The sequence below is a fragment of the Pieris napi genome, chromosome 2 (assembly GCF_905475465.1).
Source record: "Pieris napi chromosome 2, ilPieNapi1.2, whole genome shotgun sequence".
In the NCBI taxonomy this organism is placed as follows: domain Eukaryota; kingdom Metazoa; phylum Arthropoda; class Insecta; order Lepidoptera; family Pieridae; genus Pieris; species Pieris napi.
In genome coordinates this window covers 7280029-7306957 of record NC_062235.1, presented here as the reverse complement: position 1 = coordinate 7306957, position 26929 = coordinate 7280029, and the positions used below count along the sequence as shown (strand labels likewise).

Below are 26929 nucleotides of genomic sequence, written 5' to 3'. Positions count from 1 at the left end.
GTGTTGCCGGCCTTTAAAAAATTGGTATGCTCTTTTCTTGAAGGACCCTAAGTCGAATTGTTTTGAAAATACTTCAGTAGGCAACTGGTTCCACATAGTGGAAGTGCGCGGCAAAAATTGTCTTAAAAAACGCTCAGTTGTGGAACGACGGATGTCGAGATGATACGGATGGTATTTTGCATTTTTTGCCTTGACTTCCAATGATGAAACTCAGCTGCAGGTATTCGGTGTATATATAGGACAGCTAAGTGGGCTCCGAGCCCATAATGTCGTGTTACTATTTAAAAATTCAAGACGTGTAAGAAAATTTCATAGAGGCATTGAAAATTATTAGGGCACATGACGTATGCTTCTAGATTCAATCTTCAATAGTAATTGTTTTGCGATGAAATACAAGTTAAACAAATAGACGTTGATGCCTAAAGTACTCGTAAACAATTAACAGACGAAAATATGTATTGATATGTTTGAATCAATGATTGATTGCAATAAAAACCCCGATAATTAAATTAAATTTAAATTTGTTCTTACCTCGTTAGCACCAAGTGAAATCTTGTCAGCTGTGACAGCTCTGTGAAGTTCTGAGCCATCATAGCTTCGTACAAGCCAATAGAGCCATTTATTTTCTAAATCAGCTGTTAATCCCATCACTAGAAAATTAACAAATTTATTTGTAGTTCACTTACTTAATAGTTAAATTAAAATCTATATCTGTATACAATCTGCTTTTATATAAAAAAAAATTAATGAAAATTCTCAAAAAAAAGATTATATGGATTTTGCGCATCTATGTTTAATTTCGTTTAACTATTTTACTATACTATTTCGTTAATTATTCGATACGTATTGTTAGTACTTCGACTGCAGTTGCTTACGTATTAAGTTATCTTAACTGTTTAAAACATTACGACAGGTAAAGGTCAAATATTTTTAAGATTTTACATGTCCTCTAACTAAAAACTTACACCCTTAATCATAAAGTATTAAAGTCTAATTAAACCATTTTAACTGATTTACCTACTCATTTATCTCTTTCTGTCAAATTGTGTTTACGCTGTGATGGAAAGAGATAGAGCGGCAATTTTGTAATTCGACGGATCTGATAATCAGGGTTAGTTTATAAGCATGTTCAAAAAGGTTGCTAACAAATTCTTTAATAACCTTGTTTTCCACTAAAGAGCTGTGCAGGATAATAGATAATTTTATTTTCGCCATTTAATCTCGCTGCTTCCACGGCATGGCCCGTGTTCCAATAAATATAGGCTCCTAGAGAATCGATAGTTAGTTCTTTGGCAACTGTCACTATGGGTACTGGTTCTTTGTTACTGCCATCGAAGTTACTGCGAGTTATCTAAAAAAATATATTTTATTAACCTACCTATGAAAAATTTACATTTCAAATCGTTTACGCAAATTTCAGACTTTAAATTTAGGAAGTTAATAATTTATATTTTTATTATTCTAATTGGATAATTACGCATTTATATATAGTTTATTTTAATTTTGGATAGGTGTAATAATTGTTACAAAAAACTAGTTTAAATAAATTCTTCAACGGATATAGAAGCGAATTTATATAATTATAATAATACATAATCAAAGACAGACTTGATATAAGTATAAAAACTGTGGAGAAAGGAAGGCTGCTCTTCGTCCAGGGAGGATTCTAGACCAGTCTAACCATTGACTAGCCCGCCCTGGCAGAGGTCGAAATGTTAGATATACTCGTAGAGGTCGGAAAAGCTGTGCTAGTGCATTTCAGGGTATGACGTCATCGTAGTGGGAGTCAGCTCCAGTCACTACCATGACGTCATACACGGAAACAAAAGTAAAGTCAACAGGGACTGTAAGTATGTGAAAATCACTCACCAGTTGTTGTTTAGGATTCGACCAATAAATTTTCTTCCCGACCCAATCAACCGCTAGACTGCCTACATTATCCATATTGGGCATAAAACCTTTGCCATGCGTTGTGGAATTGTACCACATAACTGTTGATGCGTTGGTCACTAAGTAGAGTTGGTCTCGGTACCAGGATATATCAGTTATGTATAGGTGCTGCAGTTCCAGATAATTACTGTAATGAAATTAATTTGTTTAGAACGTTCGAATAGAATTCACACACAAATTGTATGAAAAATTAAAAAGTCAACAGACATTTTCTTAAGCTTAGGTTTCCCAGAAAAGCGGTGCCGTTAACTAACGGCCGTCTTTACTTTTTAACATAATGAAAAAAAAACGATCATTTTCGCTCGTCCAAGTCACGTTTCCACTCTTTGTATTAATTAAATATGGGCACCGCAAAACCCGAAAAACGTTAGACTACTGTTTATCACCGCTATGACGGCCGTCATGCAAATGACAGCACCGCTATTTGACCTTACGGTGACACTCAACGTTCTCTAGAAAACCTACTCCGATGTTATTTATAGACAACGTATGGGTGACGTCACCCAACGTTACATTACGGCCGTTAGATAACGGCACCGCTTTTCTAGGAAATCTAAGCATAATTAATGTAATATTACAATGTATACTAATTTTTATAAGCCTTAATATTTTTTTTATATTTAAGTACTATTTATAGGATTAGTAATATACATAGAAAATTATTTACCGATCAATTAAGGTTTGCAAATTATCTCCTGTTAGGTCGGTTTGGAGAAGGCCATCAGGCCCGGACCACAATAATGTGCTTTGTAGAGTAGTTGGAGATGATTTTAACGTTTTACCAATAAATTCGGATGACCACGGGCCTAGAACATAAAATATTTTTTTAACATAGTCTTTATTTAAAAGAGTACCGAGAGTTTTTTACGCCGGCTTTTTCTCTCGGCCTACACCCTCTGTCTTCTTTGCCGATGAGTAGGGATGCCTTCAAATTTAATGACGTGGAATAAGTGATACATGTATCTTACGTTCCATAATAAACATATTTTATTTTTTATTTTATTTTATTTTATTTTGATGTTATTAAAAGCCCTTTAATGTTGATTGTAATAAAAATACGATAAATAAAATTTTTATGTCTCACGTCATATACACTTAACCAATTCTTAAAATCTTTATTAATTGGAAAATCATTCAATAATTTTAGATCTTGTAAAGTTGGTTAAATTATGTTTATTTAGGAAAACTTTAGTTTTAGTAGATTTCTTTTCTAGGAGGAAAATACTCAATTACCATGTCTAATGTTCACAAATGCCAATGCCACACAGATTAGACAAGCTTTAGTAGATTTTTAACCTACCTGAGCCAGATTGGGTGACGGCTGCGATCCTTATGACGTACTGCGTATCTTGCTCGATATTGTCAACAATGTGCGTTGTTTCGTTAATATTTTTACTAAAAAACAAAACACTTAAGTCAAAAACAAATCAATCGATGTTAACTGATTTTCGTAGTTTATAAAAGGCCTTTTCGGGATTAAATAGTCCAATTGGATGACTCCTAATTTTAGAAACATTTAAAGACAGCAGATAATAAAGGTTTTCAACCGAAGGGTCCTCGGGGCCATTTCAAGTGATTAATACATTGGTTTTTTTTAATTTAACTTCTACACTATGGAATTCCTTTTCAATAGACGAGCTCAGTCTTTAAATTTATTTAAAAATCTTCTTTTTGATAATTTTTCTTCTGACTCGTAATTAGCTACTACTTATATATATATTCACGTTCGGATTAGCTTTTACATTTTTGTATATATATATTATTATTTATATTTTTTCGCGGTAGGTGTTTCTTTTTTTATAATTCCACATTAGGGTTGCCTGGCAGAAATCGCTTGTTAGCGATAAGACCGCCCGTTGCCTAATAATTTATGTAACCTGCTTTTTTTGTTTTTTATATGTATGATTTTGTATATTTATTTATTTATTTACACTTTGGTGACGAAGTGTAAATAAATAAATAAATACACTGAAATTATTACTTTATTACATTCACTTTATCTCTTTGTCCTCAGTCTTCATTACTGAAGGTCGTGCCAATCTTGAAAAGCATTAACCAATACCTTGACACGCTGCCTATACACCAGTCTATCCTTAAATTGTCTCAGTACATAAGGGTTGTTGAGACCAATAAATTTGAAGCAAAACGCATATAGCGTAAACGGGCACAAGCGATCCAGTAAAGCATCCAATATAAAAATATAAAAAATAAGAAGAACATTTTCGGTATAAGAGTACATGTTCATAATAATACTTACATGCCGATAGTCTCGCCGGTAATAATATTCGTCAACTGCAAATGAAAAGTCCACTGCTGCCAAGCGCCTGTTCCTTGATGACCCAAAAGATGTGGAGCAGACCAGGAGACCTTCGCCCTGTTAATCCCCATCACAGCCTGAACCCCTAACGGTGGATTAACAGGAACTGGAATCGGCTGACAACTCCTCAAAGCCACCAGAACTTCTCTCGTTGCAATGGTCTTAGTGTTATATGTTACGGGATACTCGTTGTGGAAGTAGCTATCTCGTTTTGGATGATATTCCTCCATTAGGATTTCGTTTCCATTCGTCCAGTAGAAGAGACCGTTGGCATATGCTATTGACCGTGGTGAGAAGAACATTGGTCGTTGTGTGTTGCTGCGGAAGTCTGACACTTCACGTCTGAAATGTAAAAAAAAAATATCTTTTTTTTATTTATAAAAAACGATTAAATATTTCATCATTATTAAAACAACAACTATCGGTCCAAATGTAAAAATGCGAGACGAAAAACGATATTATTTCAATTTCTTTTGAAAAAAAAAATTCCACTAAGTAAAATGCCTTTAATAAAAAAAAACGTTTTTAGATTGATAAAAAATGCAAATTTAAATCAAAGAATTAAACATAGTCTTACCCATCCAAAGAAACCGCCAGGACTGTATTCCTTCTTATATGAGTTACAAGAAGTCTAAAGTCAGCGTGGTCTACGGTAAAGGCGCCAAGGTTAGCATCGTATACTATTTGTTTTGGGCGGCAATCGTGTTTGACGCCGTTGGAGATGTTAGCCAGGTCTAACCGGTACAATCCCCCTCGCTCTATACCTCGAAGAGCCCAAAACAGATAACTGAAAAAAAAAAGCTCGTTGAATTTATGAAATCTGTTCAAAATTAAAAGTAGATCTTTGAGACAATAATATTTTGTACGATTATGTCTTTGAAAAAGTCGAAGGACAATTTGCTAAGTATTTTTATAGTTTATTGAGTTTGTGTATCCAAAATAGCTACTTCTTGCTTAATACAATAGATGATAGAGGACAAAAAACAGTACATAATATGTAGATATACATTTAGACGAAATTTGCTATTATATATCTTTTTTCATAAATAAAAGATTCAAGTCTTTTATTATTTGTGTGACACACGAACGAAATCGCACAGAAACAGCGAGCAATAAATTATCTACTTACCCGTTATAAGCATCCACTTCAAAGTGTATGGGTCGTGAATTAAAACCCGATGAAGCTACAATACCATTTTTACCATCAAAGTCGCATCTCGATATTATCCAACTGGGGTATAGGCTGGAATTCGTTCTGTTCGATCCCTTATAATAATAAACTTCACCAAGCACATATAAGTGTTGGTTAAGCCAATCCACTGAAAGGTCCAAGGGCTTATAATCAATGGTTTTTGGGGATAAAATAGCTTCCGGTGGAGTTTTCTTTGATAAAGAGCTCTTGTAAACGAATCCATTTGACACAGATATGAATAGATTGTCACTGGATACATCAACGCCCACTCCTGTAAAATGTAAATGGATTAACGTATAACATATTATGTATTAAATATATGTATAAGTTACGAAGAGTTTGATGTGTTGACACGGAAAACGTAAGGTAAAACTAATTTAAGTCTAACTTAAGTCTAAATTAGTCTTGATTTAAGACTAATTATAGTTAATTAAAGTCTTAAATTAAAACAAAATACTCTTTGAATTAATTAATTATAAATAAACATTACTATTATATTTCATTACTATTATGATTATAACTTTAGTACAGTAATTGTTGTAGGCACGGAAGGCCTATTATATGCCTATGAAGAAAAAACAAATAAAACAGAAATTTGAGGCCCAGATTTATCTGTAACGCCACTGATTTTTTAAATTGTTGTAATGCCATAATGAAGTGTTATAGAGAATTGCCCAAAATATATAAATATTCCAATTACCTGTAATAATATGCTCGGTACTGTATAACTCTTCAACTGGGTCAGACAACATATCGTTAGCGGATGCTGCAAGAATATTATGTTCCCCACCTAATATAAGAATTGGCTGTTGTGATGGAACAGCTGAAATTTATAATTTAATTATTATAATATTTGCGAGTACTTAAAAAGCTGTTAAAAATATTTTAAAATATAAGTGTATATTCCAGTTCCAAAATTTTACCGAACCGAAGAGAAAGTAGTGTACCAAACTCCATTTATGCTTATTGGCCGAAAATATTGCTTTTTAAGCTGTTCTTAAATAAAATAACTTTAACAGCTTTAAATCGTCTCTTGCTGAATGCGAATACTCTAATGAAGCGTTAACTTATGTAAATAAGAATTTTTGTTAAACGAAAGACACCAAGTAATATGTCTTCCAAGTCAAGTCTTCTTAGAACGATTTCTATATATTAACCTTTTCAGATAACATTAAGTACATTAAGTATGTATTAAAAGTAACAAATATGATTAAAAATTTCCATTAAACTTCGTTTTACGTATAAAAGATATTTATTTACAGTTAGACAAAGCTAAAATTTAAAATTTGGTAAGTAAATGCTTTAATGAGATAATATAACTGTAACTTACAAGTGGGTAAAGAGGGTGTAGATATAAGCACATAAGCTCTCGGTCCCTCCCCAACAGCGTTCCGCATTGCTACAGACACGTTGTACTGACGAGCTGGTGCCAAATTTTGGAACATGTAGAACAAATTTTTGTTTGACGCTGGCATATCCTAAAGAAATATTTAATCAAAATCAAAATAAATTTGTTAATTTAGGTAATTTAATGTACACTTATGAACGTCAGTAAAAACAAATCGTGGTTCTTAATTTAAATCTTTCACGAGACGAACTGGCAATAAACTCTTCGTCACTTTTTTAAATCGCCAAGGTTAACTAATAGACTAGAATTTCAATTGTTTTTTTTAAATTTCCTTTAAGTTTTGCTGAATAAAAGAACCGATGAATTCAATAATGCAATAAAAAACAGACATATTTAAATCTCCTTGAAAAATACTAACCTCCAAAACATCTATAGTGTTGGGTTGTGTATCAGCCAGTCGTAAGACATATGATATTATCTGGCCATTGGGAAATGGTCCTGGCTCCCACGAAATAGCAACTCTGCTTGAGTCTGGCGCAGCAGCTCGCAAAGATGCAGGTGCAGAACTCGGTTTACCACTGTCTGACGTCAGTATGACAACTGATGGCGCTGAGTAAACAGGCTCACCAGCGCCATTCCGGCCCGAAAGGAATATTGCGACACGGAACTGGAAAGATATAGAAATTATTATAGAGCTTCTACGAGCGAAATGTATGTACGCGCATAGTAACAAAGATTTTATTCCCCAGAAGGATAAGAAACTTTTATGTGATTTTCATCGATCAGCTTTAGTTTTTTGTATGTGTAGTTTTGTAGAAAAACACAAAAAACAAAAGTTTTACTTCCGAAAGCAACCTGACCCTGAAACCTTTCTCCTTGTTCATCACTAAAATGGCCGAGGTTATCACGAAATAGTCCAAATGAGAATGTAAATAATGAAGTTTTAGGCTCACATTGCAACCAAGATCTTTCAGACATGAGAACTTATGTTGAACTAAGTCGAGGTAGTTTGGTGCTTTAGTCTTACCAAGATAGTTTTTAATGCCACAAATGATTGCCTTGCATTGGACTGTGGTTTAGCAAAAGTTTCACCAGTATTCGTGACATCCATATAGACATATTATTAGATGATTAAACGGAATAAATTCATAAGAGGGGAATTTTATTTGTAAAGCACCTTAATCTATTTACCGTCTCTTGTTTGATTTATACTTTCGTCTGTTTGTAGGTATTTTCGTACGTAATGTATAATACATTTAGCTTATTATTTTGTATTATCCTTTAAGTAGCGTTATTAGATTATAATTACAGAGTAAACTTAATATAGCGACGTTTAATCGATAGCGCATATTCTCGCGTTATAGAGAGTTGTCATTAAAAGAAACGTTACATTTTATGGACAGTATGACTACATCGCGTAATTTCGACGTTCTGTAGAATTTGACGTTAAAATCAAGTGATCTTGCATGCACGGAGTTGTCACTATGTATTTTATGATAATTGCGGCACAAATCGAATATTTAGAAAACATATAATAAATGAAATATAATTATTCCCAATAGCTTTAGACGCTGTTCTTTTTCATACTCAATGCAGAACAATAGTAATCGGTGGGAGACAATAAAAAAACATATGCAATCGTGACTTTACCATTCCAGAGAAAAAGTCCCGAAGTGGTAAGGTCGTAGAACAATAAACTTACTCGATATTTGGTATACGGTCTCAAATTTTCAACGTGGATAATGGATCTATCTGAATGACTAGAATTGGAGTAATATTGCCAGCTGCCGGGTAACTCCTCGTATCTCCATTGAACAAGGTAGGTGAAGTTTCCAAGGTTGGGGGCTTCCCATACTAAGGATAGCGAGGTCGCCGTTAAACTGTCCGCTACCAATGCTGGTGCGGGAGGCGTTCCGATTAAGTCTGAAAATAAATTAGTTTTCATTCATCACTGTTTATTTTTAAAATGTTCGAAATTCCTTTATCATTAAAAAAGTACTTCTTAATAAGTTTGATTATAAATGAATTCCCGTAAACCACAAATGGCAGAGTATTTTTCATTAAAAAATTTTTTATAGACTTAAAATTTCTAAATGATTCGCCGGTATCGAGCCCAGGACTTTCGACTTATACCAATCTTATCGTGTCATAGTTATTCACGTTCCACTTGCTTATAAATAATTAATAAATTTAAATATAGGAACTTTTATGCACCAATTGTTCTTAAAATTTAGCTTTGTAGCCTTAAATACCATACAACGTTCAAAGAAAAAAAGTTCCGTTCTATAGAACATATAAATATGAGGTACATCTTAAAAAAAATATTACATACCTTTTATCATTTGAAAATACGTGTTAAGCGCTTCATTGCATCCCATCACGCAGTACAATTCTCGTGAGAGCGCGGCTTCTGACGTAACATTCTGAAATAAAAACAGCTTTAAGATCCTAGTTTCTTCGGATCTCCGGAAAGGAATAACGCTTGAAAGGCAAAAGAGATTATTGCATTTTTTGCTATATATATCAATAAAACAAAAGATAACAATTCTCATACAACGGAGGGATCTCCCATTGCTTTAAAAAAATAAATTAAAAATCAAAGATTATAAGGGTCTGTTTCACAATGTACGGATAAGTTCTACATAAGTTCCAAATTAGCTATTTATTTCTTATTGGTAGGATAAACACTATTGTTACGTTTCTCGACTGTCAGATATAGCTATTCGTCACATTAAGTCCATCATAAGTTTGAGTCCGATGAAGTGTCTATATACGATAGCTATTTGGTACTTTATCCATACATTGTGAAACAGACCCTTATTGTCGTTAGTTATCATTTGATACTTACACAAGCTGATTGACAAGATACGTCCAAACCTTCTAACCACAGGCTGCACCCCATTCTGCACTGTAAAAAATAAAGTCTTTATTAATTTAGTTTATGAAGCGGAAAACGATATGGGTTAAGCGGTGTGAAATGGATTCAGAACAGGTTCTCAGGTAAAACTTCTGTATATAGTTTGATAAAAAATGCAATATAAATGGGATCAATCGAAATTACGAGTATATCGATATATTCTAAACCAATGATTTATTTATCCAAGATTAAGTATATTATATAATTTAGGGCTACGCAAACTGTTTTTCTACTCCATGATCATGCTTTTCACTGTCGTAGAAACTACTCGACATCGACTTATTATTACTAGTCGTTGGCACTCTCCTCTTAATAATGAATGTGACTGACATTTCACTCTCATGTAATGGGATTTAGGGAATGAACAAAAAGAATATAAACCAAATGAGTTTGAATTGTGAGAACACATTGATTTTTCTTCAAATAAGACATGATTTGCATATCGACGTTAACTATCTCTCTACGGCAACTAAACTCTAAAAAAAAGTTAAGTATCATTTATAAATGAGGCTGGCAATATGTTATTCTTTTCCAAATAATCCAAGTTAATTACACGTTTTAAAATTAGTGATGACATGATAAACAAATGACGTGCCCGTGTTTACCATAATATAATTTCCTTCAATTAAATCGACACCGTACGGGCTCTAATAGGATTAAAATTAGATGTACTATTCGGGTATTATAGTTGTTAGTGAACAATCTAGTGACAGAGAATATAGCAATTGTATTTAATTGTTTTGATGTTAGAAGAACTTAACTTGAAACTAAACATTCAGGATTCGCTTCTCCCTGTACAGGCCTCTTTATAATCCGATTAATCCCCATAAGTATTCTAAGAAATTTAATGACACATTTAATGACACTTACGTGACAGTGACAACATTAACAACATAAATGCTTCAAAGAACACAGTTGAAACTCAAAATATATTAACCTAGCTAGAAATTAATTTTAAAATGTATCGATTATAATTTTTATAATCTTTCTAACATATGATCAAAACAAGACAAAAGAATTCAGATCAATAAAAATAGGCCAAATGTTTTGTTTACAATTGTTTTGTAAATCGTCGAATGAATTTCGCGCCTGTTTACGCCACGTGCACATGGGACGTCTAAAAACTAAACTCAAGTGCCGTGTCATTGGCTCTGTTTTACGTTTCTAACGTATACAGGAATTAACAGGATCGTGAGAAGGTGCTTTTAACGGACTTTTACGGTCGAGAGACGGCCTTTACGGGTGGTGATTTAGTCATGGCAGGTGCCCGACCTATTTAAAGACGTCGGGTGTCTTGGTATCGTATAATTTATTTAAACAAAGAACAGTATTTGTATTTAAAATTAAGTTAAAATATTCAAAAGCTGGAGAAAAAAAAACTATAATTATATTTTTTTAATTTATTTACTAAAACTACAATACATAGCTTTTGTTAGAGCTTAAACGACTTAAAATGCATTATCCCATTAAGCACAATTAAGTGAACAAATTTTTGTATCACATAAATTACAAACTCAGTGGGCGTTCTTCACTTTAATGAAGTTATCTATTCGTTAAAATGTCATAATATTAGTGAATAGATAAAGCAATTTACATAAATTAAGTAAATGATCCCTATTTATTTTAATAATATAATTTCATTTACATTATTTATTCCTTTCTTTTTAATAGTATAATTTTAATACGTCTAAATCTAATATTTAAAAAAAACTATTTTAGTCTTTAAATGTATAGACTAGTATTTTGTATTTGGTTGATAGGAATATTGCCTTTGGTTTATGCAAGAACTACCACACTTCAAATAAAACGAAAATAAAAATGCGAAATATAAAAAGTTCTTGAAACGCTTTTAGCAATCGCGGTCGGCGATGACTCGAAACCTCGAAAGTTTTGTAAATAAAATATTAATTATAGTTTTCTTAGTGTTATTCCATTTATATTTTTTATATGTGAAATGCTAGATGAAATTTTTGACATTTATTAAAAAAAAAGAAATGTTACACAAAACAAAATATTCAATGTTATGGAATACTCTTTATGGTATAGTAGACCGAGGCGAATCGGATCACTTTTTCTTTGAGGTTGAGTAAATCATACTAAAGTGCTATATAATGTTATTTTTATTGATAAAATCGTAAGAAGTAACAATTACCTATGAAATAAATATTTGAAAACTTAAATCATACATATATTCTCTTAATTAGCTATTAAAAACTAAAAAAAGGAAAATATCCGATTCGCCCCAACTCTCGGGGTGAATCGGATCGTGCACAAAATATAACAAAATTTTAAGTTATAGTGTTAAATAGCTTTGGAATCAGTAAAAATATATAATAATAAGATCAATTTTAATTATTGGCACATAATTCACATATATATTATGGTCCTTTTTTCTGTTAGCTCGTGAACGGTACTGAAAAACTCTTAGCAGCTTTACGCAAGGTCAACTCTTTGTTCTGGACTTAATTTACAGCCTCTTTCATTTTTTCTTGACACCATTCTCCGGTGGTCATGAAATAAATATGAATCAATAACCTCAAACATGTAATAAATCAGTTTAAAAGTATCATCCAATTCGCCCCTAAGGATATGATCCGATTAGCCCCGTAATTAAGACTTTTGAAATAAATATTTTAGACGTTAACCTCTAAGGTTATACTTAAAAGCGAATTGGTTCTTCAATATTAACACCTTGCTTAACAATATAAAGCAATGTAGTTAAATTTTAAGACAAATCCGTCATATGACACAAAGAAATCGTAAGTACGTAACCTTAGATGAGCGCCAAATTGCGACACACACAAAAAACCGAGTGGCTGACGAGCGGCATTGCCACTGATCCACAAGCACGATCGAAATACTGCTTATGTCGGGAGGTGCTCAGTAAATGGACAGACACAAAACGCCGGTTGAGTGCGTTCTATGTGAATGTGATATTTGAATTATCAACACATTTCTTATTTTGATCCGATTCGCCCTGTGATCCGATTCGCCTCGGTCTACCTATCTATTTATTTATTTGAAATAAGTTCCCATTTCGAGTATTTACACTTATTACTACATACATAAGAATACGCACACCTACATGTAGTCACTAGTATAATGCTATAAGGATCAGTGCATTTTGTTTTGGGTGCGTAATTGTCTGGGTCGAGACCTCGGACGCACAATCATTAGCGCGATCTGGGGCACCTGATTCACCAGTTAGCACCACGTACGGATGATCCGACAATTAGTGTGTGAACAATGTTATGTATTTATACTTAACAGTGCTTAATAAGGAACAAATAAATGCTTCATGTTCATGGCTTTTATACACACTTTAGGCGAAATGTGCATAAACCGCATATATATATTGTATATGTGTTGCTTTATTATGATGGAAACTTTGAAGAGGTTTGTTTATTTTGTTTCTGATTAACATTTAATCAGACGCGAATAATATTACATAAATGTTAGTCAATCGAATAGATTTATTTAGTATTTCTTTATATCCCGATTTTAAAAGGATGCCAGTTATTATGCGACATATATGTCACTATTAATTCTACAGTTAACATGGCCCTTCCGCCATAGACGGTTCACTTGTCACAACACCACGCCTAGCGAACCCTTGGTAAGAACGGATGGACTCATTTCACAATAAAAATGTATTAAAACTCCTGTCAGGTTGCATGTAAAGTTATATCATAATTGAGTCGTTTTGAAAATTCCCATTATATGTTTTCAGCGGAAATGTATGAGATATATTCTCAGGGTGCATAAAAGGGAGCTACTTTAGTGTATATTTACTTAACTAATATGTCAACTTGACATACTTGGTAAGTACCGCATCGGATTAATGTTAGAGCTTATACTGGCAGGATTGCTTTTTCGTATCTTATTTGACGTTTGGCTGCTATGTGTTAATTTTTAAAGTTAATTATCACTCTCCCTACATTTTTGGATTGGCTCGGATCCTTATGAAATTAATATATTCAGTGGTAATAAACTAGCTAAGTGCATTATCGTCTAATTAAGCAGCATCCTGTCTCGTGCCCTAATAATAACAAAACAATAGTTGCTCCCTTTAGACTCATTAAAATTGTCGTTGTAGTTAATTGTTGGAATGATTTCGGAAACCGGCTCGGAAGTCCAATTGGGAGCGCGCCGGATGCAGGGCACTGTGAAAGCACTCCATGCTTTCGAATGCTTCATCATCAAGTAATTGAGCTTTCAATTATGATTATACTCTTATCATGTGATACTTCGAGGCGATCAAAGGGGACTTTGTTTAAAAAAAGTTTAATCGTTGTAAAGGGGGCGTCCATAAATTACGTGAGGTGTTTAAGGGGGGGAGGGGGTCGAGTCAAATCTCATTTAATCTTACTTTGGAGAGAGGGGAGGTCTCGGCAAATAACACGCAATATGTTTTTCCGATTGAAAAAAAAAATTAGGAAAACGGTTGACCCTAAAGGCCATCTCTGCAACTTCCCGCTAACTCCATACCTAAACGCTCAACATTTCACTTATATTGTTTTTGAGCTCTTCGAGCTAAAAAGTACGAATTCTGTGTTATTTTGAGTTCTCCGAGCTCAAAGAGATAGCTTCTTAGACGTTTACGTAAGAAACCCACATTTTGAAAAATCTCACGTGAGATTGGGGGATGGGGTCGAATAAAATCTCACCAGGGGGGAGGGAGGTACCGAAAATTTAAAAAAACACCTCACGTAATTTATGGACGCCTCCAAAGTTTGCTGGCATATTCAACAAACTGTTTTTTTTTAATTTAATATTTCCCGTTTTCCTCTATTTTACACAACACCGTGGGTATTAATTACTACTTTGTTGGTAACTATGACCATTCATTTTCATTATGAAAAGTTGGCATGGGTGATAACTACAAACTGCTGATTTGCTATCACAGCTCATAAATGACTTTAGGCGCCAGAGGATAAATGACGATCTGTTTTTCTAACTCAATTCGTTATTGACCTGTGATAAACTTTGTGTATCTCAGAGTAACCCATATAGTTATATTTTATTACACGCGGCAATCACCCGTTCGTTCTGTGGGAAACGCGTGTAACCAGTCGTAAATGTTACCGATACTAAGAACTATAAGTACTCCGTAAAATTAATGATCTAATAATTGATTAAAAACGTTTCATTAATGTTAGGATCCATATGTTTAGAACAACGCTTAAAATGTACTGAGACTTGATCCGTCAGAAAGCGAGTTGATAAATATATAGGCACATTGAAAGCAACATTCGCAAATAACGTTGATGACCCCATCACAATAACCGCGTAAGGACACAATTTGCTAAGCAAACATTTCATTTTCTTGAGCTTTTTTTGTACAATAAACTTAATTCTTCCTTAAGGATTCAACAGTCACAATTACAAAATTAAAGTAAGTGTTTCTGAATTTCTAAAAAGACTTGATTACAATGCAATTTGTTATGCCATTTGAGGTAGACTTATATTTTATTCTTTCACACACGTTTAATTTACACACCCTTCCACATATTGACACACACACAACCACTCCTGCTTTAGTTTTATTTTGTTTGTTACTTTGGTCATAGTAAATCGTCATCTCTTTGTATATTTTCTAACCGCGATGTAGGGCTGGTGACCTGTTACCACTGGACTTCTATTATAGAAACCAGGCTCTCACAAAGATGGTCAATACTTCCAGCATGTAAACCTTTAAAATGCAGTATTGTGAAGATGCAAATAAACAGTATTGTTATTATATATTAGGTATACTAGCTGCCCCCGCAAACTTCGTTTCTCATTAATGTGATTTTACTTAGCCTACCTTTTTAGTACATACCAACATGGAACATTTTGCTATGCTACGCCAGAGACTGTTCGGTTTTCTGGAATGAAAACTTTTTAGGTTTTCTGTGAATTTTTCTCTATATAAACCTCAGAGTTCAAGTCATAAGTTTTGAATTAACAAATAAAAATAGGGGTTGATCGTAGAGGGGTGAAAATTGTATATATTTTTTTATGTTGGATCATAAAAATAAAGTGGACACCCCTTATCACTTAGGTGTTTGAAAGATAGATAGTAGGCGATTCTCAGACTTACTGAATATGCATAAAAAATTTCATAATAATCGGTTGAGCCGTTTCGGAGGAGTATGGGAACGAACATTGTGACACGAGAATTTTATATTTTATATAAGCGTTGTTGCGGTAAAATAACTGTTTTGTAAGTATTAGAAATATTAAATTTTCTATCTCTATGAATATATATTGAAAGGATGTTCGTGCTGTCAAGTTAAATTAACACAGATTTAAATGTAAAATGTGTGCAGGTCACGCGCGGGCCCACGCCAACCGCTTGGCTCTGGCAATTGGATAATGAAGGGACAAATTGGGACCCACCGTCATGTTCCGCGCCCCAAGAGCACTCTTGTTCTCTAGTGTACTTAGATGGCCTTTAGGCAAAATGTTAGCCATTTATTGACAGTAACTAATGGGAGCATAGATCATACTTCGTTAGCAAGCAATCCTTCTTCTCAAATAAAAAATAATACAATCATAAAAACAAACATGAAAACGTAATTCAATACAATTGCTTTTTACTAATTAATAAACAATCTGATATATCCTGGCAGAGCAGTATTGGCCTAGTGGCTTCAGCGTGCGAGCTCTCATCCAACAGGGAACAAACGGGCAGAAGGCTCATCCAATGTTAAGTGATACCGCCGCCCATGGACACTCTCAATGTCAGAGGGCTCGTGAGTGCGTTGTCGGCGTTTTAAGAATTGGTACGCTCTTTTCTTGCTGGTTCCACATAGTGGTTTCACATCTTTATGAAATGGGAAAGCAGTCGCTATTATTGCTAGCGTTAAGCCCACAAAAAGCCAGCCTACAAATGTTCAGTGCATTCTTTGAGATCATCACGATACTTAGTAGGTAGCACTATTGAAGGCGATGGCGCATCGTTCTATTTTTACCCTTCACTAAAGCGTTGAGAGTCCAATAAATGGGCAATAAATCAAAACACTCCATACTTAAGTGCACTTGCGACAATTTCACTGACCGGATGGACGCATTAAGTTTAAGGATCTCTGCAAATGGGACAGCAGTTTTGGTGACAGAAAGAGAATAAGTGCTAAAACTACTAACAGAAAAAAAAAGTACTAGTTATTATTGACATTAAATAGTAAAATAATCGTAAAGTAAAACATGTAAAAATTTCTCAACAGAGGAACGCCAGGTGGCGAGGTGATACAGAAAGAATTTCGCAATTTTCTTCGACGTCCGATGGTGAAATTCTGCCACTTAGTTCGAATTATTTTAAATAATATTTTTATATTACTTATACGTAATGCAACAATTTTACTCTTACTTTGGTTTTTTGAAGTTTTTTTAGATTTTCCTTGTATTTTTAATTCATAGGTTATAAGGTTGTAACGGGCAGGCACTAGAAATGTTAAATGACCGCGAACGCGAGCGGAGAGTGGTTGATATAATGAGGAAATAGGAATTAGCGGGCGACGATACAGAATGCACTTTATGAATGTAACCAGAGTTAGTTCATATTATGGTTGAATATAGAACAAAACTAACTTAGGCATTTTATTGTACTCGCACATAAATGTTTCTAGTATAATATTTATATATTTTTCTTAGACTCATTAGATTGATACATAGAATAAAAAATTCTTAGCAACCTTATAGCCTGTATTGATAAACGTGTCTCAAGTAACGATTAAGCGTTGAGCGATGTCAAAAATGTTATAGTTTGATATGGATATTTAAGATTAGACCACTAACCTAAATTGGTCATATATAGAATATAGTTAAAATATGTATATAATTTTTAAATGTTTCTGCGCGCCTAACCATCTAATTCAGTCTATTTTTAACCCAACACCTGCCCTTAGGCTATAATTAACACGACTGAGGTCTTAATTTTAACAAGGAAATGTCTACGCGTCTGTCTTTGTCTTTATATAGATTAGACTTTAATAGACTACAGAAATGCTAGGATAAATGGCCAGATTAAGCTGTCTGTGGTTTCATTAATGTTAACAGCTTCACATTATTACGAATGAAATTCCTACCGCATTTATTTCGCATATTAATAAGATAATTTATTTTTACATACATTTATTTCTATTATAATTCAATGTTCAGATTTTCACACGCGGATGATCACATTCCACGTGGATCCCGAAAGTAAAGGATTAGCTTTCCAGTAAAACAGTAACCATAGAACATTCTCGGCTTAAAAATTTACAGATGAAGTCTGAGAAGTGGGTTTGCCTCCAATAGGCGTTACGGGATCTTAGATAGATAAGATGTTTAACCTAAATCATAATTAATTTTAGGTTAACACTAGAACAAACTAACAATAAAAACAATAATCCCCATACATTATCCTGAAAATAAAATCTTAAGAAATAAAATGGTTCCAAATCTTAAAACCGAAAGTAAACAAAGTTAATTCGTAAAATTAATGAAAGGGCCGAGACGAGTGCAGTTACACGCATATTTCAATTAGTCGTTGTAATTACTTAGGCGCGATAACCGATTCATGATGCCCTTTCTTATGAAAGCCACGTATGACGTCATATCATAATTTGCACTTCATTTACTTAAAAGGTACGGTCAGCGCATACACAAACATAGACAGATACTATCACAGATAACATGACGCGATTTTTTTTATACAAGTTAAGATCAGCATTTTGGCAGCAGCCGCACTTCCACAGACAATCTAAAATTTTAATAAACCTTATAGATGGAGCAAGTCAGGGATACGCGAAGGCACTAGTAATAAACAATATAGCACCTAATTTTTTTAATACGCAGAGCGAAGCTACATTATTACGATTAACTAAAATATATTTTTTAATGTCATACATTTCGTTATCAACTCCGTGTTAATTTTTTTGGAAGTAAAACCGTTGAAACGTTAATCGACTTAAAAAACCGAAATCATTTTATATTCAGTATTAAAGAACTTTGCTAATACAGCGTCAAGCTTTATTTAAATACTATTTATATGTATTGGATTTCAAAAATCTTTAAATATTCATAAGCCTAAGCCACTGACCGTTGTGATTATAATTCCGTTGCATTATTGTTTTGATGGTTGTACTCTAGTGACTTTACGAATAAATTATTTAAATTATTAGTAAGTTACAGAATATTTAAACGTGGGAATACGTTCGATACATGTTTCGAGTTGAGGGGTTGCAATTAATTAAATGTAAATACGTATACACTAATAGAATTATGTAAATTTCTTTTCGATTCCTATCTAAATAGAGAAAAATTTACGAACACACAAAATGAAAAAAAAACAATTGATACGCTACAAAAACTTGCTGTCTTAATACGTGATTAAACAACATTACAATTAAAACGATCCTTGCAGAATCAAAAAGCTTAAATTGTTTTTTAAAAATTCACTACGGAACATAATATTTTTCAAAAAAATCTTGTAAGTAGATAATCTATTTCATAGTAATTTAAATCATTTCTACCGGTTTAATAAAATGTTAAATAATGTACCTACTTAAAATCTTATAATATTATGAACTCAATTGAATAAGAATATTACTGTTTCTCACATAAATAACACCATTGACTTTAACTTCCGATGTGGAAATGGTCATTTCCGAACACAATGCATTGAAGCGACAAAATCGGTTGAATTCCTCCACTGACAACAGGTATTGTGGGAATATATTTAAAAATCTAACAGTGTCGTAGAAATTAAAATTGTGAGAAGAGAGCAGTTATTTTATTGCATGGACTTTGTATTCTTGACACCTTCGTATTATTAATTGGAAAGCCATAATAGTATGACAGTGACCTGTTGGTTTTGGCCTCAGATATCTATCTATTTCGTTATATTTATTTTTCTTAATAGACAAGTAAGTGATAAATCTGTGCCTGATAAACGCTGTCGATTTTGAAAGCTCAGGAATTTTCCTTACGATGTTTACTTCACCCTACGAGCGAGTGTTAATTATGCACATCGAAGAGTCCAATTTTGCACATCCGTGATTCGAATGAACGACCGAGGGACGAGAGACGCTCAAGCGGCAAGCCACGAGACCAACAAGAAAGCATTGTTAAGTGCCTATCTCATACCTGATCCTGCCGTTTTTCTGGTATTTTTTTTTGTTTAGCAATAAGAGGAACATTACTTTTTTTTTTAATTTTTCGTAACATTTATGTTTACCAAAATTGTCATATCTTTTAGAAAGTATAGCTTGTAACATATACTGTAAATATGGGATTGTGTTTGATGCGGTAAAATTCAATAAAAACACTGCTCAATCTTAAACTATGTTGTACATAAACATAATAAAACTAAAACAATACTAAAATGTAACCAGAATATCTCTAATGCTGCCAGCATTACTTATATATCCTTACCGTACGCATATATATATATATATATTACGAAACAATAATTATAAATAAGCTATTCGTGATTAAACAGAGACACTTGCATAATCCTTTGTTTTCTTTTTTAATCGTTTGAAGCTTAGCGGCAGAAATCGCAATCGTGCAGATTTTTATTCGGGCTTGATCTGATATAACGTACTCTAAAATAGATCCGAGGGGAGCTGGCAACTAGCAGCTTCCTTCCTGCGACCATCCGGCGTCGACTCTCACGCGACCCCCATTCACCATAGCAAAGCGTATGGTGGACCATCTAATAACACAGCTTCCTCAACTTTACATTGATCCGCGGGTTAACAACCTGTTCATTGCAATTTATTGCTGCACAATTGGCAGTCGGATTCAAGGATTAAGGGAATATTTACTTTACTAAGTGATTGGAGTACGTGTCGTGTACCTACTAAAAATTAATAAATCTTCTATACTTAATTAAACGGAGATATAATTATAGTTTTATACGGTTTTGGGGAAGCATTTTATGTTTAAAATCGATTCCGATTAAATTATTTTATGTCTTGCGTTAATCAGCAGAGAAAAGATAATATAAGATTAAAATAACAAACAGGAACTACAATTTATAAACAAGTAAGAAAAAGTAACTAAGCGTGTTTTTACTCTTTTACACCTTGCTTTTACTTGTAATTGTGTTGAACGATTTAAAACATTGTAAAGTTTAAATAAAAAATGGTTTTGTACTCAACTAGGTAGGTATATAAATAACAGTTTCGATTATACAGTGACACCCAAACAATGTAACGTTAAGAAAAACAGAACTATAATATGTATTATCAATTATTTATGTTATTATTCTCTGGGTTAACTTGAAATATTGTTTGTAAATATACTCTGATATGATGTTGTTTTTTAATTTCCAACTTCGTTGAGAAACAGTCTGAACCAAGCTTTTACAAAATTGAAAAGCATGTATAAATGAGCCATAATATTAAAATTCATATAAACTGCAACATATTCTAACAAGTCAATTGAGTATATTGGGAGGGTACGCGCCCCATCTTACCACTTAAACCGACGGTTTTTGCGTCGTTCTCCCTAAATTGAGCTAAACTGATAATTTTGACATTAACCAGTAGTAACTGTCAGAATTCGGCGGGAACGAGCTGTTTTATGTCGCTTTATGATGGATGCGTTTTTGGTAGATAATGTTTAACTAATACTGATATTATTTTAGTTTGTGTAAACAAATAACAACCACAATTAGGTCTTTAGATAATTAAAATATCGATAGAAATATACAGAATATATCATATACATATTATGAAATATTCAACCTATTTTAAAAGACTAACACGAGTTCTGTACTTTACTTTATTCCTAAGTTGTAAAACAGGGCAGTGTACAACCAGTTGTAATATAATATTGCATTGTACTAAAGTAAAGTAACATGTTTATTTACATATACACCCGTATTCATATTATATTATTTTTATTTTAGGACCCTAGTTACACAGCACAAAGCACAAAGCAATACATTTTATGGAACAAGTAACGCTTTCGTACGAAACGCAATTACGTTTCAGATCTATGATCATTGTTTTTTAATAAACAAATTTCAAAGATTTTTGTTTAGAAGCTTTTTTATGTAGACCAACAATCATTGTTAAAATAACGATTAATTTGTCTGTATATTTTTTAAGTGGAATCTGATAATACATTTACCGCCAATTTTATTTAGCACATCGAGGAAAAATTATCTTAATGTGCATAAATATCTGTGACATTATTATTTATGTTTTTGAAATTATATTCATTATAATGTAATCATATCTTATAAAAAGGTCATGTCAACAGTAAGTTATTCGAGCGATTAAATTATCGGTAATTATAGAAATAGGTAATTATTTTTATATGACAACACCAAGACAACTAGCCTCCTTGGCACCTTTTATCGGTAATTTTACTGGCGAAAAAAATACTACGACGCACTATTAAGTAAGGCTCAGAGTCCAGTTACAGCGCTAAGTATGACTCAGTTATGTCAAAAACAACATATACAATATGGCACGCGGCTACAAGTGCGACTTTCAATCCTAAGATTATACGTTCGAGCCTCAGCTTAACACCAATGTACAGTTATAGTAGACCGAGGCGAATCGGATCACTTTTTCTTTGAGGTTGAGTAAATCATACTAAAGTGCTATATAATGTTATTTTTATTGATAAAATCGTAAGAAGTAACAATTACCTATGAAATAAATATTTGAAAACTTAAATCATACATATATTCTCTTAATTAGCTATTAAAAACTAAAAAAAGGAAAATATCCGATTCGCCCCAACTCTCGGGGTGAATCGGATCGTGCACAAAATATAACAAAATTTTAAGGTATAGTGTTAAATAACTTTGGAATCAGTAAAAATATATAATAATAAGATAAATTTTAATTATTGGCACATAATTCACATATATATTATGGTCCTTTTTTTCTGTTCGCTCGTGAACGGTACTGAAAAACTCTTAGCAGCTTTACGAAAGGTCAACTTCTTGTTCTGGACTTAATTTACAGCCTCTTTCATTTTTTCTTGACACCATTCTCCGGTGGTCATGAAATAAATATGAATCAATAACCTCAAACATTTAATAAATCAGTTTAAAAGTATCATCCAATTCGCCCCTAAGGATATGATCCGATTAGCCCCATAATTAAGACTTTTGAAATAAATATGTTAGACGTTAAACTCTAAGATTATACTTAAAAGCGAATTGGTTCTTCAATATTAACACCTTGCTTAGCAATATAAACCAAAGTATTTAAATTTTAAGACAAATCCGTCATATGACACAAAGAAAACGTAAGTACGTAACCTTAGATGAGCGCCAAATTGTGACACACACAAAAAACCGAGTGGCTGACGAGCGGCATTGCCACTGATCCACAAGCGCGATCGAAATACTGCTTATGTCGGGAGGTGCTCAGTAAATGGAGAGACACAAAACGCCGGTTGAGTGCGTTCTATGTGAATGTGATATTTGAATTATCAACACATTTCTAATTTTGATCCGATTCGCCCTGTGATCCGATTCGCCTCGGTCTACCCTATACGATGAGGAAAAAATATTTTTAATTGCAAAACGTTACTGAATTATTATTACAAATATTATTTAAATTGGTAAAAGTGGTCTGAAACCTACATTGTGTAACATTAACCCAACGAGCAAGTGAACATCGTTTAACCCAACTACATAATGGTTACCGCCATTTTCATTGGCAATAGAGACTGACGGATTAAATTGTGCTCTACAAGTATTATAAAGTATTCTGTGCCGAGCTGAATGGACATTATATTCATTCATATTGTGAGAGGTCATCTTTAATGAACCTTTGAAAACTTTTGATGATTTTTTGACGAATATTGATGATCATGATCATCTTATAATGTCTTAACAAAATAATTATTTTCAAAACTATATGTAGTGTAAAAATTGTAAATTCTTTAAAAAAAATATAACTTATTCTAAAACGCCTAAAAACAATTCTTATTTAAATTGGCATTATGATTATATTAAATTAAGTATTGTTTCATTTATTCAGCTTGGTCATGATTGTTGATTGATATAACCCAAATTTTTAGATGTTAGTACTAACAAATCCTAGTACAACAATAATGCAAATATAAAAACTTTTTGTTTATAGTAGTACCAATGTACCCCAGTGTGTCCCAGCAGATAGATTAACCAGAGTTGTTTTCTACATAATAAGTCTCATTCATCAGGTCACCTTAATTGTCAAGACTGATATCAATATAACTATTACCTAAAATTTTAAAGTGTTACGTAACAATTTGTAAAGATCCTAAAAATGTTTTATTTTATTTCTATAATGCATAGTTTTTCTACACCAAATTGTTATCGGTTGGCTACAATTTTACATAAGCCTTCTCAATATAAAGCGTTGCATAAACCATTTCCGTTAAGTCGTAAAATTTTTGATAGTTGGGTAATTTAAATAAAAGTAAATAAACACCCTTCTTATCGGACATTTGTTTACAGCCAGTGCGAGCGATTTTTATGACATGCAGAATTTATTTACTAATTTAATCGTTCTTTAATTAATAATTATTAAATAACACTATAACCCACGTACATAAAGGAGAATTAGAACATCGGGGCCAAAATTGTCATTGTGATGGTCAATTACAAAAATTGGAAACAAACGAAAACTACTCTCCCTTTCACTTTCGTTGGTTACTATTAATTTTTCACAATATAATTAATCACGTATTTTAGCTATCATAGCTATAATTATAATTTTGATAAAACATACTTGTTCGACGCTGCAGTCGGAGCCACAATTGACATCGAAGTGCCCCTCCCCGGTGCGATTCTGAAAGGAAATCAAACCATCAAAAAACACCCAAGAGCACAAAAAATACAACAGGTTTTTAATAATCAGGTTGAACATCCACCGGAGACCAGGCTAATAGCTTCCGGCGTGACTGCGCACGCGCAACGAAGCGTGCCTCCACTGATGGGACATCGAGATTTTGTTCTATATATCTCCATTAATAGTTGAATCATATTTTATGTATGAAACTGTAATAGGAAGCCGATGTAATATAATGCTGTGATTCGAGTCGACTCTATGGTAAAATTTTTATAGATAGCGACCGAGACTTGTTCACTTTACTTTAAAAATATATTCCTTTATATCAAATTAACAGTTAGTGGTCCTGGGATCAACCCTCGGTGAAACGATAAAAGTATAATTGTTGGGTTTGAAGTCAGTAATGTCTGCTCACCTCAAAGGTAGAAAAGCAAATTCTCAGTACAAACAGATTAAGAAGTCTGTCTTTTTCACGTCCTTTGTTGGAAGTAAAAAAAAAATAACATAGAAAGTGAACGGTGTTACCAAAGTTACAATTTTATTTTAGATAAGAAGTTACCAAAATATATTAATTATGCGTGGCAATCATGTGTTTGTTTTATTAAAATCTATAAGTAACTGAAGGTAAAAATTCTGTTTTTTGCGAGCGTGTGAGCGGAACTGGTGCGGTTGTCCTGCACTTTTCTGGTTTCTATCTTGTAATATGATAGCCTTAGGCGGCTACAATTTTGGAATCATTTAACCTTCAAAAGTTTTTGTGCTTTGATTGGTACGAAAAAGGACATCCGAAAACCCCTAAGGCCATGCAAGTAGATGAATTTACTAATTAAAAACGTAATAGGTGTATGGTTTTCAAAACGTTTGAAAAATAGAAGTTATAGAGATAAGTAATATGACGAGATTTTTTGTGGTAGGGAAAAGTTCGTATGTGTTAATTTTTTACCACAGTTATAAGTTACCTACCTTTCATTATGTGTTTTTACAGTTTACATACACTAAACAAATAAGGACAATGCCGAATTTGAACTTAAATATTACTATTTTTAATTTAAAACAACCCCGCCAAAATTAAGTGCTTGAAAATAATATTACTCCTTATTATCTAAATGTATATTAATTTGACAAATTATATTAATTATTACTTTATTTAATCCTGGGGTACAAACCCGTTTAATAGTCAAGAATCAAGTAGGCCAAGATTATTTTCGTTGTTAATACTTAAGAATGTTTATGTTTGAATTTAGATTAAGGACGCCAATTATCACATTGAAGGAGAATATCAAATATGTAGACACGCGGTTCTATATTTAGCAGTTTTGTTGATTACAGTCGCTAGCTAATTGTCAACAATTACTTGAGCGTTGAACTGGCGCAAACGCACTAATCCTTGCGCCTTTAAATATTGCCTTTGTTTATCAATAGATTTAATTTATGAATATATATATTTCTGTACATTTATTGACACAATCATTCTCTGGTATAAATAGCACAAGGGTTTATTTATTAAGGATACATATCTACCAGGCAGAAACAAATAAATACTGTAGAGTATTAGTATGTCTAATAGAATATTACTCTCATCTAGCGCGTAACCATTTCTCTTGAGTACTTGATAATTTTTAAATAAGTAGGACGATGTCCATTTTACACACTAATAGGTCTTAATGGATTTCGACTTATTAGATTGTTTGTTTTTCTCTTAAGAAAAGGAAGTATTTTTATGTTATTCATAAATAAATGTAGTTTGGGATTACCAATGTTAGTTGGTATTTTTATGTCTCTTGTAAATAACGCAATTAGTTAATTAATTAGGTACCAATAATAAAACTCTAATAAATAATTATACCATGAAGGGTTAGATTTGTTTACGAGATAGGTAACAAAAACTATATTCTAACCTGAAACGGGCATTTTTCGCTGCATCGCGCGACAGCTTCCGCTCCAAATTTCTCGGTGATGGAACTATAATCGCAACCAATTGTCCGGGCGGACAAAGCCAATCCCAACAACACTAGGCATTTGTGCCAATTCACCGGCGGACTCATTGTACCCTTGCGCTCACTCGATCCCACAAAACATTATTTATCACAACATAATAAACCATATAATCCCACGCAGTCCTAGAAAAACATGTATCTTCCGTAATTGAAATTTCCCGCTAAGTCGCGCCCGAAGTACAAAATATATGCGCATGCGCAACGAAAGCTACATGCATACTGAATCCGCCCACCGCGCCGTTAAACGGTAACGCCTGCTACGGGCTACGCTTAATTGGGCGCTACGACAACCTGTAATTACACCTTGGTGTTACATGTTTCGGCAAAATGATTGTTACAAAATATACCTACAATTTAAATAATAAAAAGTTGAATAAATTTTATTTCCATATTATTAATGTTTTAATTATCTTAACGGCTGACAAAATAAGAAACAC

At 33.1% G+C, this 26929-nt stretch overlaps 1 protein-coding gene across 5 annotated transcripts in view; it reads right to left on the bottom strand.

The window, feature by feature from the left end:
* Positions 1-26716, bottom strand: part of LOC125063053 (proto-oncogene tyrosine-protein kinase ROS) — a 38634-nt gene extending 11918 nt beyond the window's left edge. For 4 of the 5 annotated variants that reach the window (XM_047669279.1, XM_047669280.1, XM_047669281.1 and 1 more), the window contains exons 1-16: positions 26394-26716; positions 24436-24495; positions 9656-9715; positions 9140-9230; positions 8510-8730; positions 7226-7474; positions 6790-6937; positions 6160-6282; positions 5397-5730; positions 4845-5054; positions 4208-4609; positions 3251-3345; positions 2618-2756; positions 1870-2077; positions 1162-1351; positions 532-650 (exon numbers count right to left, since the gene is read on the bottom strand). In XM_047669279.1, the coding sequence (XP_047525235.1) occupies positions 532-650; positions 1162-1351; positions 1870-2077; positions 2618-2756; positions 3251-3345; positions 4208-4609; positions 4845-5054; positions 5397-5730; positions 6160-6282; positions 6790-6937; positions 7226-7474; positions 8510-8730; positions 9140-9230; positions 9656-9715; positions 24436-24495; positions 26394-26540 (2796 nt within the window). In that variant the 5' untranslated portion in view covers positions 26541-26716. The remainder of the gene's footprint in view (positions 1-531; positions 651-1161; positions 1352-1869; positions 2078-2617; positions 2757-3250; positions 3346-4207; positions 4610-4844; positions 5055-5396; positions 5731-6159; positions 6283-6789; positions 6938-7225; positions 7475-8509; positions 8731-9139; positions 9231-9655; positions 9716-24435; positions 24496-26393) is intronic. The other variant, XM_047669283.1, reaches the window with a different exon arrangement.
* Between the last annotated feature and the right edge of the window lie 213 nt (positions 26717-26929).